Source organism: Trichechus manatus, unplaced genomic scaffold (assembly GCF_000243295.1).
Source record: "Trichechus manatus latirostris isolate Lorelei unplaced genomic scaffold, TriManLat1.0 scaffold00122, whole genome shotgun sequence".
NCBI classification, from domain to species: domain Eukaryota; kingdom Metazoa; phylum Chordata; class Mammalia; order Sirenia; family Trichechidae; genus Trichechus; species Trichechus manatus.
The window spans coordinates 8,663,713-8,682,600 of NW_004444058.1; the positions used below are offsets into that span (position 1 = coordinate 8,663,713).

At 38.2% G+C, this 18,888-nt stretch overlaps 1 protein-coding gene across 1 annotated transcript; it reads left to right on the forward strand.

Annotated features, from left to right (window-relative positions):
* The first annotated feature begins 1,253 nt into the window (after window positions 1-1,253).
* LOC101340485 (olfactory receptor 7A10-like) lies at window positions 1,254-2,222 on the forward strand. The gene has a single exon (XM_004384531.2). It carries the CDS (start codon window positions 1,284-1,286, stop codon window positions 2,220-2,222), a length of 939 nt encoding a protein of 312 aa, XP_004384588.1. The 5' UTR covers window positions 1,254-1,283.
* The last annotated feature ends 16,666 nt before the right edge of the window (window positions 2,223-18,888 follow it).

The following is an 18,888-nucleotide window of genomic DNA, read 5'->3' on the forward strand; positions in this document are numbered from 1 at the left end:
GGAGGGACACACAGGGATGGAGTAAGATGTTCATTGGACTGTCTTCTGTCATGTCTTCTCCTGACCACATCAGCTTTGACAGTATAAGTTAGACTGCAGGGCCCCATCATATTATTTGTGAGAAAGAGCTCAGTTCTTAGAGAGGGGGGGGTGTTCTCTGGACAGATATTCCAAAGATGCCTTTTCAACTTAGAGATCTGAATTAAGTGCAGCTGATGAAAATCACAAGAAGGCAAATTTCAGCTTTTGGAAGAGTAACTTATTATCATAGTTAAGCAGGATGTAAAAGGAAAAAATGAGGGCCTTCTTATTCCCAGAGGCACTCACTGTCGACTAGATCAGTGCTTCTCAAACTGTAATCTGTATATGAATCACCTAGGCTAGAGGAGTAAATTGTGTCCCCCAAAATGTATGTCCAGCTGGAACCTCAGAATGTGACCCTATTAAAAAATACAGTCTTGGCAGATGTAGTTAATTAAGGATCTCAAGATGAAACAATTCTGGATTTAGGGTTGACTTTAAATCCAATGAATGTTGTCTTTATGAGAAGAGAAGAGGACATAGAGACACAGAGTGAAGAGAGCCACGTGAAGATGGAGGCAGAGATTGGAGTGACGTGTCTACAAGCCAAGGAACACCAAGGATTGCTGGCAACCACCAGAAGCTAGGAGAGAGCCTTCAGAAGGAACTAATCCTACAGATACTCTGATTTTGAACTTCTGGCCTCCTGAAATGTGAGAGAATAAATTTTTGTTGTTTTAAGTCACCCAGTTTGTGATAATATATTACCTAGGAAAAATCACCAAGGTAATTTGGCATCCCTAGGAAACTAATACACCTGGGAACTTGTTTTAATGGAGATCTGTATTCAATAGGGTCAGTCTACTGATCCTGCATTTTTAACAAGCTTTCAGGTGAGGCTGTTGCTTCTAGTCCATGGATCACACTCTGAGGAGCAAGGAGCAGTTGACTCTGTCTCAGAGAAATGTATGCAGAAAGAGTGCTGGCTTTATGAGGAAGGTTATGATTAAGGATTAGTTTACTAACTTGGAAGGGAGGACAGAGGCAGAAAGAATAACTGCATTAGTAATTCTCTGAATGTTCAGCTGAACCTGATCTATTCACAAGATACAGGCTTTCATTTATTTTATGTGTAAAATACAATACTTGTATTTATGCTTATTATGTGAAAATTATCTGTAGTAGTGCTGCTGATTGATGATGGCAATTCATCTGTAAAGTATTGTTCTTCTTGTCACTTTCTTGACAGTCACACTAGCTATATGGAACCAAAAAACCACACACAAGTTTCAGAATTTATTCTTCTTGGACTCTCAGAATTGGAAGAACTGCAATCTTTTCTTCTTGGACTGGTCCTGTTCATGTACTTGGTCACCTTTATTGGGAACTTTCTCATCATCTTGACCATCATCACTGGCTCCCTTCTCCACACTCCCATGTACTTCTTCCTCTGCAACCTTTCCTTTGTAGATATATGTTTCACCTCCACCACTGTCCCAAAGATGCTGCTGAACATCCACACCCATAATAAAGCCATCACCTATCAAGGCTGCATCGCCCAAATATATTTTTTCAACCTTTTTGCAGAGTTGGATGTTTTTCTCCTTTCTATAATGGCTTATGACTGGTTTGTGGCCATCTGTCACCCACTGCACTACACGGTCATCATGAACCCCAGACTCTGCAGCTTGCTACTGCTGTCGTCCTGGATATTGAATGTTCTGGACTCTCTGCTACGTAGTTTACTGGTGTTGCGGCTGTCCTTCTGTAGTAACTTGGAGATTCCCCACTTCTTCTGTGAAATCAGTCAGGTTATCCAACTTGCCTGTTCTGACACCCTCCTCAGTATCATAGAGATGTATCTTGCAACTATGGTGATGGGCATTATTCCCCTCACTGGTATTGTATTTTCTTATTCTCGGATTGTTTCTTCCATGCTGAGAATCACATCAGCAAAGGGGAAGTATAAGGCATTTTCCACTTGTGGATCTCACCTTTCAGTTGTTTGTTTGTTTTATGGTACAGGTTTTGGGGTCTACCTCAGTTCTGCCACTACCCAAAATTCCAGGGCCAGTGCAATAGCCTCAGTGATGTACAGCATCGTCACACCCATGCTGAATCCCTTTATCTACAGCCTGAGGAACAAGGACGTAAAAAGAGCCCTGAAAAATCTTGTTGAGATTGTCACTTTAAATGAGTGACAAAAATATTTGCCTTGGAGCTGGGCAAGAATCCACGAGTAACCGGGAACCAGATTGACATTCAGAAATCCTAATTTTTTTGTGCTCAAGTCTCTGACTCTCCAGACATTTCTGACATTTTATGTTTTTACTTTCCTAGAAGTAATTTTCAAGTTTGGAACAGAACTAATTTGAGAATATCCACTTGTTTCAAGTGGTAATGGTTATTTCTAAAAATATACTGTCTTCAAGTTCATTTTCTTTTTCATGGTAAAATTATGATAATGCATAAACATCTTATGGAGATAATAAAGACTTGGAGCTTAAATGTTTGTTCATGATTTACTCTGTATTAACATTCTGAGGTCCTTTATTAGACTTGAGTCACCTTTTCCTTTCTGTATCCCTGTCTTCATAATTTAGACTATAATATACTTATTTTATAAGTTGTCTGAGATATTTTAGTTCTCTCACTGAGAGACTTTTCTCTTATTCATCAATGCCTAGTATGACAATTAACTTATTTAAAATTGAATGGTAATTAAAAACAACATGAAATTTTGTGAGATGTAGCTAAAGAAGTGCTTTGAAGGAAATTTATAGCTTTAAAGATTAATATTAGAAAAAGAAGAAAGGTCTAAATCGATGATCTAAGTTTCTACCTTAAGAAGCTAAGAACAAAGTATAACATGAACGCAAAGTAGGTACTAGGAAGGAAATAATATATATAACAAAGAAATCAATGATAAAAGAAAAAATGATAACAAAAAGCCTTAATTAGATTCCTTGAAAATACTAATAAATAAACAAATCCTAAAAAAGGAGGATCAAGTAAAAAATGGGAAAAACACCAATTACTACAAATTAATGAGATCACTAAAAATGCCCAGATATTAAAATAACAATAATAAATTACTATAAACATTATGCCAATAAATTTGACACCTTATATGAAATAAACACATTCCTTGAACAACAAAATCTAGTAAAACTAACTCAAGAAGAAATAGAAACTCTGAATAGCTCTGAACTTATTTTTTAAATTGCATTTGTAAACCCAAACTAGCCCATGAAGAAAAATTCTGGACCAGATGATTTTACTGATGAAGTCTATCAAACATATAAGGCAAAAATAATGCTAATCTTATACAAACTCTTTTAGAAACTGGAGGAAGAAAGAACTCTTTTCTTCTCATTTTATAAGACCAGCATAACCTTGACAGCAAAAACCCACGAAAAGTATTTTAAAAAAATTGCAAATCAATATCGCTAATGAACATAGATGCAACAAATCTCAACAAAATTTTAACTGATACCAAAAATACATAAATGCAAAGTTGACTCAACATTTCAAAATCAAAGTAATCCATCATAACAACAGACCAAAACAGAAAGCCATGTGATCATCTCAATACATGCAGAAACAGCATTTGACAAAATTCAACTCTAAACCAACTAGGAATAGAAAGGAACTTTCTCAACCTGATCAATAGCATCTACATCATATTTAATGGTGAAAGACTGAATATTTCCCCCCCTAAGATTGCTACGGAACCCTGGTGGAGTCGTGGTTAAGAGTTACAGCTGCTAACCAAAACGTCAGCAGTTTGAATCCACCAAGTGCTCTTTGGAAAATCTATGGGGCAGTTCTACTCTGTCCTATATGGTCGCTATGAGTCGGAATCAACTCGACGGCAAAGGATTTAGGTTTTTTTTCTTTAAGATCATAAACAAAGAAAGAAACAAACGTCTGCTCTCATGACTTCTTTTCAACATTATATTGGAGGTACAATAAAATAAAAGATATAAAGAGTTGAAAGGAAGAAATAAAACTATTTGCAGACAATATCGTTGTATACACTGTCTAAAGCAATGTATAAAAAATAACTTCTAGAATTAATACACAAATTTAGCAAGGTTGCAGGTCACAAGATTAATATACAAAAATAAATTATATTTCTATATACTGGTAACAAACTAGAGCCCTGGTGGCGCAGTTGTTAAGAGCTTGGCTGCTAACAAAATGTTGGCAGTTCAAATCCAACAGCTGTTTCTTGGAAACACTAGAGGCAGTTCTACTCTGTCTTGAGGGTTGCGATGAGTCAGAATCAACTTGACCGCAATGAGTTTGGTAACAAATTGGAAAATTAAAATTTAAAAATAGTATTTATAACATCAAAATACCTGGGAATAAATATTTAAAATGCATGCAAATTCTTTACACTAAAAACTATAAAGTATTCATGAGAGAAATTTATGAAAACTGAAATATAAAGAAATATATACCATGTCTATGGCTTGGAAGGTGTAATATTGTTAGGATGTCAATTCTCCCCCAAAATGACCTATCACAATCAATACAATGCCAAACCAAATTCTGACAGACATTTTTGTCGAAATTGATATTTCCAAAATTTACATGCAAATAATCTAGATTAACAAAAAAATTGGAAAAATGAAAAGCAGAGTCTTATATAACCTAATTCAAGAACTATTATAAAATTGGGTGGAGCCAAGATAGTGGCTTAGTCACACACACCATAACGTCTCCCTGCACCAAAGACTCAAAAAAACAAGCAAAACAGAATCACGTAACAATCTGGGAAAACTGAATATCAAAAAAGGAAGTCTAAGGACTGAATCTAACACTAACTGGAAGGAATAAAGGAAGCAGCGAAAGAAGAGTGTCATGGTTTGAATTATGTCCCCCCAAAAATGTGTATATCCGTTTGGCTGGGCCATGATTCCTGGTACTGTGTGATTTTCCTATATGTTGTAAACCCTGCCTCTATGATGTTAATAAGGGAGGATGGGTGGCAGTTGTGTTAGTAAGGCAGGACCTGATCTACAAGACTGGATTGTGTCCTGAGGCAATCTCTTGAGATATAAAAGACAGAAGTGAGCAGTGAGACAGGGGGACCTCATACCATCAAGAAAGCAGTGCCAGGAGCAGATCGCGTCCTTTGGACCGGGGTCCCTGCGCCGAGAAGCTCCTAGTCTGGGGGAACACTGATGAGAAGGCCGACAGAGAGAGAAAGACTTCCCCTGGAGCTGACACCCTGAATTTGGACTTTTAGCCTACTTTGACTGTGAGGAAATAAACTTCTCTTTGTTAAAGCCATCCACATGTGGTATTTCTGTTATAGCAGCACTAGATGACTAAGACAAGGAGTAACAGAAAAGAGGAGCTCAGCCAGCTTTTTCGGCTCGCCACGGCTAACTTAGGACAAAGATAGCAGCAACCTTAGATGAAGAAAACAGAAAGATAACTTCATGACTTGCCTAAAAGGGACACAGAACATCTATAGACACACAGAGAAAGAAACAGAGACAGGGAGAGTGCCAGATCCAGAATCGGAGATACTCAGGAGTGGCGGCCCTTGACCTCAGGGGTGAGTGGTGTGCACGAGGCAGCAGACCCACGAAGTGTCGGTGAGAACTCTCTCACCCACCCACTCCTCGGGTGTCCCTCCCTCCTTGCACTTGAGAAAGGACAGGTCCTGCTCACTAGCTGCAGTGATTGCAAGGTCACCTGGCACCCACATATGCTAGATGGAGGAAAGCACTTCCCCTCAACCCATTCACCTGATTAGAGGCAGCAGAGGGTCCTATACCCCAATCACCTTGCCTGACTGGGGGACCATAACATTAGCCTATCTTCTTCTCACTACCCCACCCAACCCTGTACAGTGCTCCCCCTTGCCCACCTGTTGAGCAAGATTAGGCATGCCCTCATGCATGTGCCTGCCCACCACTTACTCCCACACCAAGGGCCTGGTGGAGGGCAGTGGTAGTGGGGCAGTGAAAGAGGTCACCCAGAACTCCCTCCACCTTCCTCCCATCCAACACAAAGCAGCATTTCTGTGTACATCTTCCAGGGGTGATGCAATCCCTAAACCTGCCCAGGGAGGGGTAGAAGAGCCGTGTATCCCCTCATAGCCCCTTCCTCCCTCCCCTCACATGATTCAAGGGGGCACCATTGGGCTCACATCCACCAGGCAGGACTCTCTTAATCTGCCCAGGAAGGGGCAGAGGAACCATGACTGCACACATCCCACTGCAGCCCCTTCCTCCCTCCCCTGCCACCAACTGATGCAAGGTGGCACCATTAAGCTTGCATTCACTAGGCACGTGTCTCTTCCTTAACCTGTCCAACAAGGGGCAGGGGAGCTGTGACTGCCCACATCTCCCTGCAGTCCCTTCCTACCTCCTCCCACCTGACATAAGGTGTCACCATTATGCATGCATCCAACAGGTGTGGTTCCATTCTTTAACCCACCCAGTGAGGGGCAGAGGAAACCCAACTGCGTGCATATCCCCCAGCAGCACTTTCCTCCATCCCCTTGCCTGATGCGAGGAAGCACCTCTGTGTGCACATCAGCCAGACGTGACTCTGTCCCTTAACCCTCCTATCAAGGGACAAGGGAGCTGTGACTGTGCACATCTCCCCACAGACCTTTCCTCCCTTCCCCCACCAGATATGAGGTGTCACCACTGTGCGTGCATTCACCATTCACAACTGCATCCTTTAACCCACACAGAAAGGGGCAGAGGAGCTATGATTATGTGCACATCCCCACTGAGGCCCTTCCTCTTGCCCCTTGCCCAGTGTAGAGCAGAAGAGTGAGTGCACCGGTACCCATATGCTGTATCTTCCTCCTCTTGTCACCACCACCAGACAGATGCAGTGAGACTGATCAGACATCCAACAGCCATTCCTTCCTCCCTTCACCTGCCTAGGAGAAGGTGCAGGTAGAGCAATTCTATGAACATCCCCCACCACACCCCTCCTTCTGTGACCCACATATCCCCTCTTAAGCAGCAAAAGGTGATGAGCACACCCTCACTTGCCCACCACACTCACCACATCAGCTGCTCCACCTGCACAGAGAGCATCATTCCCTGATCCTGAGCCACACCTACCTGCCACTCCAGTCTCCCAAAGATAGGTAGGGAGTATTCCAGCATGACAGTCCAGTGACCAGAGCACCACTTCAGCCACACCTGCCAGGAATCAACAAAACAAAACAAAAAATCAGGACCCAGCAAATAATCATACAAATAAAAAAATAAGTACAATAACTCCTTAATGTCCCAGAAACAACAGACAATAGCAAACCACCTAAAGAAGCAGGACAAGATGGCACCAGCAAGTGGCAATAATAAAGAACTAGAAATCCTCCCTGAGGAGGAAAAAATAATGGAGCTTCCTGATAAGGAATTCAAAAGGCTTATGTAAGGGTCCTGAAAGGAATAAAGGAAAACACATACAAAACTATGGAGATTACAGAAAAACCAAGGAGAACACTAGAAGAATTCAGGAAAATAATACAAGAACAAAATGACAAAATAAATAGAAAATGAGAAACGATACAGAAACAGCAACTAGCAATCCAGACACTTAACAATAAAACTTCAGAAATTGACACCTCAATGGAAAGTCAGGAGTAGAATTGAAACAATGGAAGACAGGATCAGCAGAATAGAAGACCAATATCTTGACATTAATCTGTTCAAGAAACAGTAAAATAAGAATGAAGAAAAATGAAGAAAGCCTAAGAGTTATGTGGGACACCATCAAGAGGAATAACTTATGTTGATTGGAATCCCAGAAGGGGAGTTGTCAACAAAAAGCACAGAGAGAATTGCTGAAGATATGCCGACAGAAAACTTCCCTAATTTCGTGAAAGATGAGAAGATAACCATACAAGAAGCACAACTAATCCCATACAGGATAGATCTCAATAGAAGAACACCGAGACACATCATGATCAAACTTTCCAAACCCAAAGACAGAGAAAGAATCCTGAAAGCAGCTCAGGAAAAATGGAAGATCACCTACAAAGGGGCATTGATAAGACTAAGTTCTGATTACTTGGCAGAAACCATGCAGGCAAGAAGGCAATGGACAATATATATAAAACCTTGAAAAAACAAATTGCCAACCAAGAATTATATATCCAGCAAAATTATTCCTCAAATATGATGGTGAAATTAGGGCATTTCCAGATAAACAGAAATTAGAGAAATTTGTAAAAACCAGACCAACTTTACAAGAAATATTACAGGGAATCCTTCAGACAGAAAAATAAGAACACTTCAGACAACAACCTGAGATTGAAACACATAACATCAGACAGATATCAACCCAGATAAAGAACTCTCAAAAATAAAATAAATCTAAAAGATGGAAAACGGGGAACCAGAGTCATCAATCTGTAACTGACAACCACTTGAAAACATAAAGGGGGAATAAAGGGTATAGGTTCAGAACTTCCATATGGAGAAGAAATCAAGGTGATATCAAGAAATAAATTACTGCTTTAAACTTAGGAAGATAAAGGTAAATTTCAGAGTAACCACAAAGAAAGTCAACAAACCTACTCGTCAATATATAAAAGAAGAAAATCATGAAGATTCAGCACACACAAAACCAAAAAAGATGAAGGAAATGAAAAAACAAGCCACAATAAATAATAATAATAACAAAAACTCAGCAAGGAAAATGAAGAAATCATCAACATCACAAAAAAAGCATAAGAAATTAACAGCAATAAATTCATACTTACTGATAATCACACTGAATATAAATGACCAAAATGCACCAGTAAAGAGGCAGGTGACAGAATGGATAAAAAAACATGACGATCAATATGCTGTCTGAAAGAGACACACTTTAGACACAAAGATATAAGTAAAATAAAACTTAAAGGAAGGAAAAAGATACATAAAGCAAACAATAAAAAAGAGTAGGACTGTCAATATTAATCTCTGATAAAATAGATTTTAAAGCAAAATTCATTATAAAAAACAAGGAAGAACACTATATAATAATATAATATAACCCACCAAGAGGACATAACCATAATAAATATATACGCACCCAACAACAGAGCTCCAAAATAGGTAAAACAAACTCTAACAGCACTGAAAAGAGAAATAGACACTTTCATAATAATACTAGGAGACTTTAACAAACCACTCTTGGTGAAGGATAGAAGAACTAGAAAGAAACTCAACAAAGACAAAGAAGATCTAAATACCACAATCAACCAACTTGACCTCATAGGCATATACAGAAGACATTACCCAACAGCCGCAAAGTACGATCATGGATCATTCTTCAGAACAGACTACACTTTAGGCCAAAAGCAAGTCTCAATAAATTCAAAAACATTGAAATAAAACAAAGCATCTTCTCTGATCACAATGCTATAAAAGTAGATATCAATAGCAGCAAGAGTAAGGGGAAAAAATCTAATGAATGGAAACTAAATAACACCCTGCTTAAAAACTACTGGTAATAGAAGAAATCAAAGATGAAATTTAAAAAATTCCTAGAATCAAAGGAGAATGAAAACACAACATACCAAAACTTGTAGGACACAGCAAAAGCGGTGCTCAGAGTTCAATTTATAGCAATAAACATACATATAAAAAATGAAGAAAGGACAAAAATCAAAACATTAACCCTACAACTCGAACAATTAGAAAAACAGCAGCAAAAGAAGCTCACAGTCACCAGAAGAAACAAAGTAATAAAAATTATAGCAGAAATAAATGAAACAGAGAACAGAAAAATAGTAGAAAGAATCAAGACTAAAAGCTGGTTTTTGTTTTTTTTTCTTCTCTCTCTTTTTTTAAATTGTGCTTTAGGTGGAAGTTTACAGCTCAAGTTAGTTTCTCATACAAAAATTTATGCACACATTATTATGTGACCCTAGTTTTTATCCCTATAACGTGACCGCACATTCCTCCTTTTCTACCTCGGATTTCCTGTGTCCATTCAACCATCTCCTAACCGTTTCTGCCTTCTCATCTCTCTTCTGGACAGGAACTGCCATTTTAATCTTGTGTATCTACTTGAACTAAGAAATACACTCTTTATGAGTATAATTTTGTGTCTTATAGTCCAGCCTATTCTTTGTCTGAAGAATTGGCTTCAGGAAAGGTTTTAGTTCTGGATTAACAGAGTCGGGAGCCATGTCTTCTGGGGTTCCTCCAGTCTCAGTTAGATCATTAAGTCTGGTCTTTTTACTAGAATTTGAGTTCTGCACTTCAGTTTTCTCCTGCTCCGTCAGGGACTCTGTGTTGTGTTCCCTGTCAGGGGGGTTACTGGTCGTAGCCAGGCACCATCTAGTTCCTCTGGTCTCAGGCTGATGGAGTCTCTAGTTTATGTGGCCCTTGAAACCCTTGCGGTGTATTGGTTAAAAGCTATGGCTGCTAACCAAAAGGTCGGCAGTATGAATCCACCAGACACTCCTTGGAAACTCTATGGGGAACTTCTACCCTGTCCTATAGGGTTACTATGAGTTGAAATCAACTCTATGGCAATGGGTTTGTTTTTGTTTTTTTGTCTGTTGGGCTAATATTTTCCTTGTGTCTTTGGTGTTCCTCATTCTTCTTTTCTCCAGGTCGATTGGGACCAATTGATGTATCTTAGATGGCTCCTTGCTAGCTTTTAGGACCCCAGACACCACTCACCAAAGTGGGATGCAGAACATTTTCTTAATAAACTTTGTTATGCCAATTGACCTAGATGTCCCCTGAAACCATGGTCCCCAGACCCTCGCCCCTGCTACACTGTCCCTCAAAGTGTTTGGTTGTATTCAGGAAATTCTTAGCATTTCGTTTAGTCCAGTGGTGCTGAATTCCCTTGTGTTGTGTGTTGTCTTTCCCTTTACCTAAGATAATTCTTGGCTACTATCTAGTTAATGAATTCCTCTTTCCCTCCCTCCCCACCCTGGTAACCATCAAAGAATGTTTTCTTTTGTGTTTAAATCTTTTCTTGAGTTCTTATAATAGTGGCTTCATAAAATCTTTGTCCATTTGTGACTAATTTCACTTAGCATAATGCCCTCCAGATTCCTCCATGTTATGAGATGTTTCAAAGATTCATCCTCGTTTTTTATTGCTGTATAGTATTCCATTGTGTGAATATACCATAATTGGTTTATCCATTCACCCACTGATGGGCACCTAGGTTGTTTCCATCTTTTTGCTACTGTAAAGCACTGCAATGAACATAGATGTGCATATATCTATTCTTGTGACAGCTCTTATTTCTCTAGGGTATATTCCAAGGAGTGGGATTGCTGGACTGTATTGTACATCTATTTCTAGCTTCTTAAGGAAGCGCCAAATCATTTTCCAAAGTGGTTGTACCATTTTACATTCCCACCAGCAGTGTGTAAGTTTTCCAGTCTCTCCACCACCTCTTGAACATTTATTATTTTGTGTTTTTTGGATTAATGCTAGCCTTGTTGGGGTGAGATGGTATCTCATTGTAGTTTTGATTTGCATTTCTCTAATGGCAAATGATTGTGAGCATTTCCTTATGTATCTGTTAGCCACCTGAATCTCTTCTTTGGTGAAGTGTCGGTTCATATCCTTTGCCCATTTTTTAATTGGGTTATTTGTCTTTTTGTGGTTGAAGTTTTGCAGTATCTTGTAGATTTTAGAGATTATGCCCTGATCAGATATGTTGCAGTGAAAATATTTTTTCCCAGTCTGTAGGTTGTCTTTTTACTCTTTTGGTGAAGTCTTTCGATGAGCATAAGTATTTGATTTTTAGGAGCTCCTAGTTTCTCTTCTGGTGTTTGTGCACTGTTAGTTATGTTTTGTATTCTGTTTATGCCATGCATTAAGGCTCCTATCATTGTCCCTATTTTTCCTTCCGTGATCTTTATCGTTTAGATTTTGTATTTAGGTCTTTGATCGATTTTGAGTTAGTTTTTGTGCATGGTGTGAGGTATGGGTCTTGTTTCATTTTTTTGCAGATGGATATCCAGTTACGCCAGCACCATTTGTTAAAGAGACTGTCTTTTTTCCCATTTAATGGACTTTAGGTCTTTGTCAAATATCAGATGCTCATACGTGGACAAATTTACGTCTTGATTCTCAAATCTGTTCCTTTGGTCTATGTATCTGTTGTTGTACCAGTACCAGGTTGTTTTGACTACCGTGACGGTATAATTGGTTCTAAAATCAGGTAGTGTGAGGCCTCCCACCTTGTTCTTCTTCTTGAGTAATGCTTTACTTATCTGGGGCCTCTTCCTTTTTCATATGAAGTTGGTGATTTGTTTCTCCATCTCATTAAAAAATGTCGTTTGAATTTGGACCAGGATTGCATTGTATCGTAGACTGCTTTGGGTAGAATTGACATTTTCACTATGTTGAGTCTTCCTATCCATGAGCAAGGTATGTTTTTCCACTTATGCATGTCTCTTTTGATTTCTTGCTGTAGTGTCTTGTAGTTTTCTGTGTATAGGTCTTTTACGTCTCTGTTTAGATTTATTCCTAAGTATTTTATCTTCTTGGGGGCTATTGTGAATGGTATTGATTAGGTGATTTCCTTTTGGAAGTTCTCTTTGTTGGTGTAGAGGAATCCAACTGATTTTTGTATGGTTATCTTGTGTTCTGATACTTTGCTGAAATCTACTAGTTTCAGTAGTTTTCTTGTGGATTCTTTGGGAGTTTTCTGTGTATAAGATCATATTATCTGCAAATAGAGATACTTTGACTTCTTCCCTACCAATCTAGATGAGCTTTATTTCTTTTTCTACCCTAATTGCTCTGGCTAGGACCTCCAGCACAATGTTAAATAAGAGTGGTGATGAAGGGCATCCGTGTCTGGTTCCTGTTCTCAAAGGGAATGCTTTCAAAATTTCTCCATTTAGGATGATGTTGGCCATTGGTTTTGTATAAATGTCCTTAATTATATTGAGGAATTTCCCTTCTATTCCTATTTTTTTGAGAGTCTTTATCATGAACGGGTGTTGGACTTTGTCAAATGCCTTTTCTGCATCGATTGATAAGATCATGTGGTTCTTGTCTTTTGTTTTATTAATGTGATGGATTACATTGATTATTTTTCAAATGTTGGACCATCCCTGCGTACCTGGTATAAATCCCACTTGATTATGGTGAATTTTTTTTTGATACGTTGCTGAATTCTATTGGCTAGAATTTTGTTGAGATTTTTGCATCAATGTTCATGAGGGATATTGGTCTGTAATTTTCTTTTTTTGTGGTGTCCTTACCTGGTTTTGTTATTAGGGTTATGCTGGCTTCATAGAATGAGTTTTGGAGTATTCCATCCTTTTCTATGCTCTGAAATACCTTTAGTAGTAGTTGTGTTAACTTTTCTCTGAAAGTTCGGTAGAATTCTCCAGTGAAACCGTCAGTGCCAGGGCTTTTTTTTTGGTTGGGAGTTTTAAAATTACTTCTCAATCTCTTCTTTTGTTACAGGTTTATTTAGTTGTTCTACCTCTGTTTGTGTTAGTTTAGGTAGGTAGTGAGTTTACATAAATTTGTCCATTTCCTTTAGGTTTTCAAATTTGTTAAAGTATAATTTTTCATAGTATTCTGTTATAATTCTTTTAATTTCAGTTGGGTCTGTTGTGATATCCCCAACTCATTTCTTATATGGGTTATTTGCTTCCTCTGCTGTTTTTCTTTTGTCAGGTTGGCCAATGGTTTATCAATTTTGTTGATCTTTATGAAGAACCAGCTTTTGGTCTTGTTAACTCTTTCAATTGTTTTTCTATTATCTAATTCTTATTATTTCCTTTCTTCAGGTGATTGAGTGCCTCTTATGCTGCTCTATTTCTACTTTTTCCAGTTGTAGGGTTAATGTTTTGATTTTGGTCCTTTCTTCTTTTTGAGTGTGTGCACTTATTGCTATAAACTGACCTCTGAGCACTGCTTTTGCTGTGTCCCAAAGGTTCTGGTAGAATGTGTTTTCATTCTCATTTGATTCTATGAATTTCTTCATTCCATCCTTAATTTCTTCTATAACCCAGTACTTTTTGAGCAAGATGTTCAGTTTCCAAGTGCTTGATTTTTTCCTTTCTTTTTTTGTTATTGATTTCTACTTTTATGGCTTTATGGTCAGAAAAGATGCTTGTAACATTTCAATGCTTTGGATTTTGTTAAGGCTTGCTTTATGGCCTAATATGTTGTGTATTCTGAAGAATATTCCATGTGCATTAGAAAAGAAAGTATACTTGGCTGCTGTTGGGTGGAGTGTTCGGTATATATCTATGAGATCAAGCTGGTTAATTGTAGCATTTAAATCTTCCCTGTCTTTATTTAGCTTCTTTCTGGATGTTCTATCCTGAACCTAAAGTGGTGTATTGAAGTCTCCTACTACTATTCTGGAGCTGTCTACCTCTCTTTTTAATGCTGTTAGAGTTTGTTTTGTATATTTTGGAGCCCTGTCATTGAATGCATAATTATTTATTATAGTTATGTCCTCCTGCTGTTTTGGCCCTTTAATCATTATATAGTGTCCTTATTCCTTTGTGGTGGATTTCACTTTAAAGTCTATTTTGTCAGATTAATATTACCACTCCTGCTCTTTCTTGAGTGTTGTTTGCTTGATATATTTTTTCCATTCTTTGAGTTTTAGTTTGTTTGTTTCTTTAAGTCTAAGATGTGTCTCTTGTAGGCTGCATATAGACGGATCTTGTTTTTTAATCCAATCTACCACTCTCTGTCTCTTTATTGGTGCATTTAGTCTGTTTACATTCAGTGTAATTATTGATAGGTATGAGTTTAGTGCTGTCATTTCAATGTCTTTTTTTGTGTGTTGTTCACAGTTTCTTTGTTCCACTTAATTTTCTGTGCTGAGTCATTTTTCTTTATGTATTTTCTTTTCATCTTTTTCATTGTTGTTGATTTTTTATTTGCTGAGTCTTTATAATTGTCTTGTTCTTTATTTTGATTTGTAGGATTGTTAGTTTCCTTTGTAGTTACGTTAATATTTATCCCATTTTCTAAGTTTATATCAGTCTTTTATTTCTTTGTATCACCTTGACTTCCTCTCTATATGAAAAATCTATGTCAACATTTTTTAGTCCCTCTTTTTTGTTTTAATGTTGTCATATTGACATCTGTTTCCCTATTTTCAGTGTTTTAGCTTTGATTTATTTTTGTGACTTCCCTATCTGGGTTGATATCTGGTTGCTCTGTCCTGTGTTCTAGTCTTGCGTTGTTATTTGATGTTATTGATTTGCTAACTGGAGGACTCCCTTTAGTATTTCTCGTAATTTTGGTTTGGTTTTTGCAAATTCCCTAAACTTCTGTTTATCTGGAAATGCCCTAATTTCACCATCATATCTGAGAGACAGTTTTGCTAGATATATAATTCTTGGCTGCCAATTTCTTCCTTCAAGGCTTTATATATGTCATCCCATTGTCTTCTTGCTTGTATGTTTTCTGCTGAGTAGTCCAAGCTTATTCTTATTGACTCTCCTTTGTAGCTGACTTTTCGTTTATCCCTAGCTGCTCTTAAAATTCTCTCTTTACCTTTGGTTGTGGCAAGTTTGATTATAATACGTCTTGGTGACTTTCTCTTGAGATCTACCTTATGTGGGGTTCGATGAGCATCTTGGATAGATACCTTCTCATCTTTCACGATATTAGGGAAGTTTTCTGCCAACAAATCTTCAACAATTCTCTCTGTATTTTCTCTTGTCCACCGCATTCTGGTACGCCAATCACTCGTAGGTTATTCCTCTTTATAGAATCCCACATAATTCTTAGGGTTTCTTCATTTAAAAAAAAATCCTTTTATCTGATTTATCCTCAAAAAAGTTGGTGCCAAGTGCTTTATCTTCAGTCTCACTAATTCTGACTTCCATTGCCTCAATTTTACTCCTATGACTTTCTATTGAGTTGTCTAATTCTGAAATTTTATTGTTAATCTTCTGGATTTCTGATTGCTGTCTCTCTATGGGTTCTTGTAACCTGTTAAATTTGTTATTATGCTCTTGTATAACCTTCTTAAGTTTCTCTATTGCTTTGCCTGTGTGTTCCTTGCTTTTTTCTGCATTTTGCCTGGTCTCCTTCCTGATCTTTTGAAGAGTGCTGTATATTTTTCTTTTGAATTCTACCTCTGATAATTCCAAGAAGTTCTCTTCCTCCAGAAGATTTCTTGATTCTTTGTATTGGTGGCTTGCTGAAGCCATCATGGTCTGCCGTTTATATGATTTGATATGGACTGTTGTCTCTGAGTTGTCAATAAATTATTATATTTATTTATTTTATGTTTGCTTAATGTGTCCTAGTTTCTTGTTTTGTTTTGTTTTGATATGCTCAAATAGGTTGGTAATGTGAGCTAGTTTGATTATTTGCATCTTTGAAGCTCTCACATCCTGTCTCCAGTTTACTGGAGTTGTTACTTAGTATGTGAGCCCATGAGTCCATTTACTTTTCTTGTGTGGATTCAACTCAGGTGCCCAGTTCGTCGGTCATCAAGTGTGCTGTGCAGGCTCTCACCTACAGTCCTAGATGAACAGGGGTGATTGGAGTGGGCACAGGTATCTGGCTGCAGTAGGGGGTCATGCACTGATCAAGGCAGGGGGCTGAATGCTGCCCCTGAGTGTCTGGGTAGAAGGCATATCCCTGTTCTCTAGAAGTCATAGGTAGATGGGTTTTACATCCAGACTATGGGCAGCCAATTTTGTTGGCTTTTAAGACTGAGAGTCACCACTTATTCTTGGGTGGCTCAGTGGAGTAGGTGGAGCCACCAGTCCTCAGGCGCCTGATGTGGGTAAGTGAGAACACTGCTTAATTGGCAAGGCAGTGTCAAATGTCACGAATCTGCCACTCCCCCTTAGAGCTGATACAGCTGAAAATAGGTATCAGGTATATACCCTGTTGTACTGTGATAATGAAGGCCTATGCTGTTGAAATGGGCCCATATGGGTCTATGCAGGGGTGAGAGGCATTCAGAGTCCATGGATCCCTTATGCCTGTGCCTAGGCAAAGGGACTATTAGGGGAGCTGGCAGATTATTTTTCCCTATTTGTTAACTTGTTCCCTCTCCAAAGGCAGGAGAATGGCTCAGGCCACACGACAGTTCCTACTTCCAGCCCAGGGGGTGAAGAAATCACTGAAGCTGGACCAGAACCTGGAGCAGAGCATGGAGGGAGCAGATAAATGGGAGAGAAGTACTTCCCCAAAAGGAGGGGGTTTGATCTGTGTGGTAGGTTAGATGCTTGTACTTATTTTTCACCACTGATTGAATACCGTTCCTCGCTGGTTCTGGAGGCTTGAGCAGACTCTCCACCACTCAGTCTCTCCCAATGTGGAAAACGTGTCCCAGGCACCACTGCTTGCCTCACCCCTAGCATCAAGCCAATCCAGCCTGCAGGGTGCCATTTCTGGCCAGGTCAGGTCTGACAACTCCTCGTTGCTTCTAAACTGTCTCTCCCTCCCCTTGCCACTCAGTCTGATTCCTCAACTTCTTCTTTGATGTTCAGAGCTCCTAGATTGTCATATATAATCAATACACTTGTTTTTTCAGGTCTTTGTTTTAAGAGGGACCAAAGGAAGCATCTGATTACTCGGCCATCTTGGCTCCACCTCCTTAAAAGCTGGTTTTTTGAAAAGATTAATAAAATTGGCAAATCACTGGCTAAATTGACAAAAGAAAAACAGGAGATGTAAAAACCTGAATAAGAAACGAAGTGGGTGACATTATAACAGAATCAACTGAAATAAAAAGGATCATAACAGAACACTATGAAAAATTTTACTCCAACAAATTTGAAAAATTAGAGGAAATGGACAAATTTTTTGAAACACACCACCTACCTAGACTAACACAAACAGAGAAAATTTGAAAAGACCCATAACAAAAGAAGAAATTGAAGAGGTCACAAAAAACTCCAAAGCAGAAAAAAAAAAAAAAATCCCTGGCCCAGACATCTTCACTGGAGAATTCTACCAAACATTCAGAGAAGAGTTGACACCAATTCTACTCAAACTATTCCAGAACATAGAAAAGGAAGGAATACTTCAGAATTCATTCTATGAAGTCAGCATAGCCCTAATACCTATGCCAGGCAAGGACACCACTAAAAAAAGCAAACTGCAGGTCAATATCCCTCATGAATATAAATGTAAAAATGATCAACAAAATCCTAGCCAATAGAATACAACAGCATATCAAATAATAATAATAATAATAATACATTACCCCCAAGTGGGATTCATACCAAGCATGCAAGGCTGGTTCATCATTAAAAAATCAATCAACATAATCAATCATATAAATAAAACAAAGGAAAAGAATCACATGATTATATCATTTGATGCAGAAAAAGCATTTGATAAAGTCCAACACCGATTCCTGATAAAAAGCCTAGCAAAATAAGAATAGAATGGAAATTCTTCAACATAATAAAGGGATTTTATACAAAACCAACAGCCAACATTATCTTCAACAGAGAGAATCTTAAAACATTCCCCCTGAGAATAGGAACAAGACAATAATGCCCTTTATCATCACTCTTACTCAACATTGTATTGAAAGTCCTAGAAAGAGCAATAAGGCAAGAAAAGGAAATAAAGGGTATCCACATTGATAAAGAAGAAGTAAAATTACCCCTATTCACAGAAGATATGATCCTATACATAGAAAATCCTAAGGACTCCACAAGAAAGCTATTAGAACTAATAGAAGCATTCAGCAAAGTGGCAAGATACAAGATTAACATACAAAAACCAATTTGATTCCTCTACATCAACAAAGAGAACTGTGAAAAGGAAAACAATAACATTTACAATAGGTCCCCAAAAGATAAAATACATAGAAATAAATCTAACCAGGGTCATAAAAGACTTATACAAAGAAAACTACAAAACACTACTCCAAGAATCCAAAAGAGACCTACAT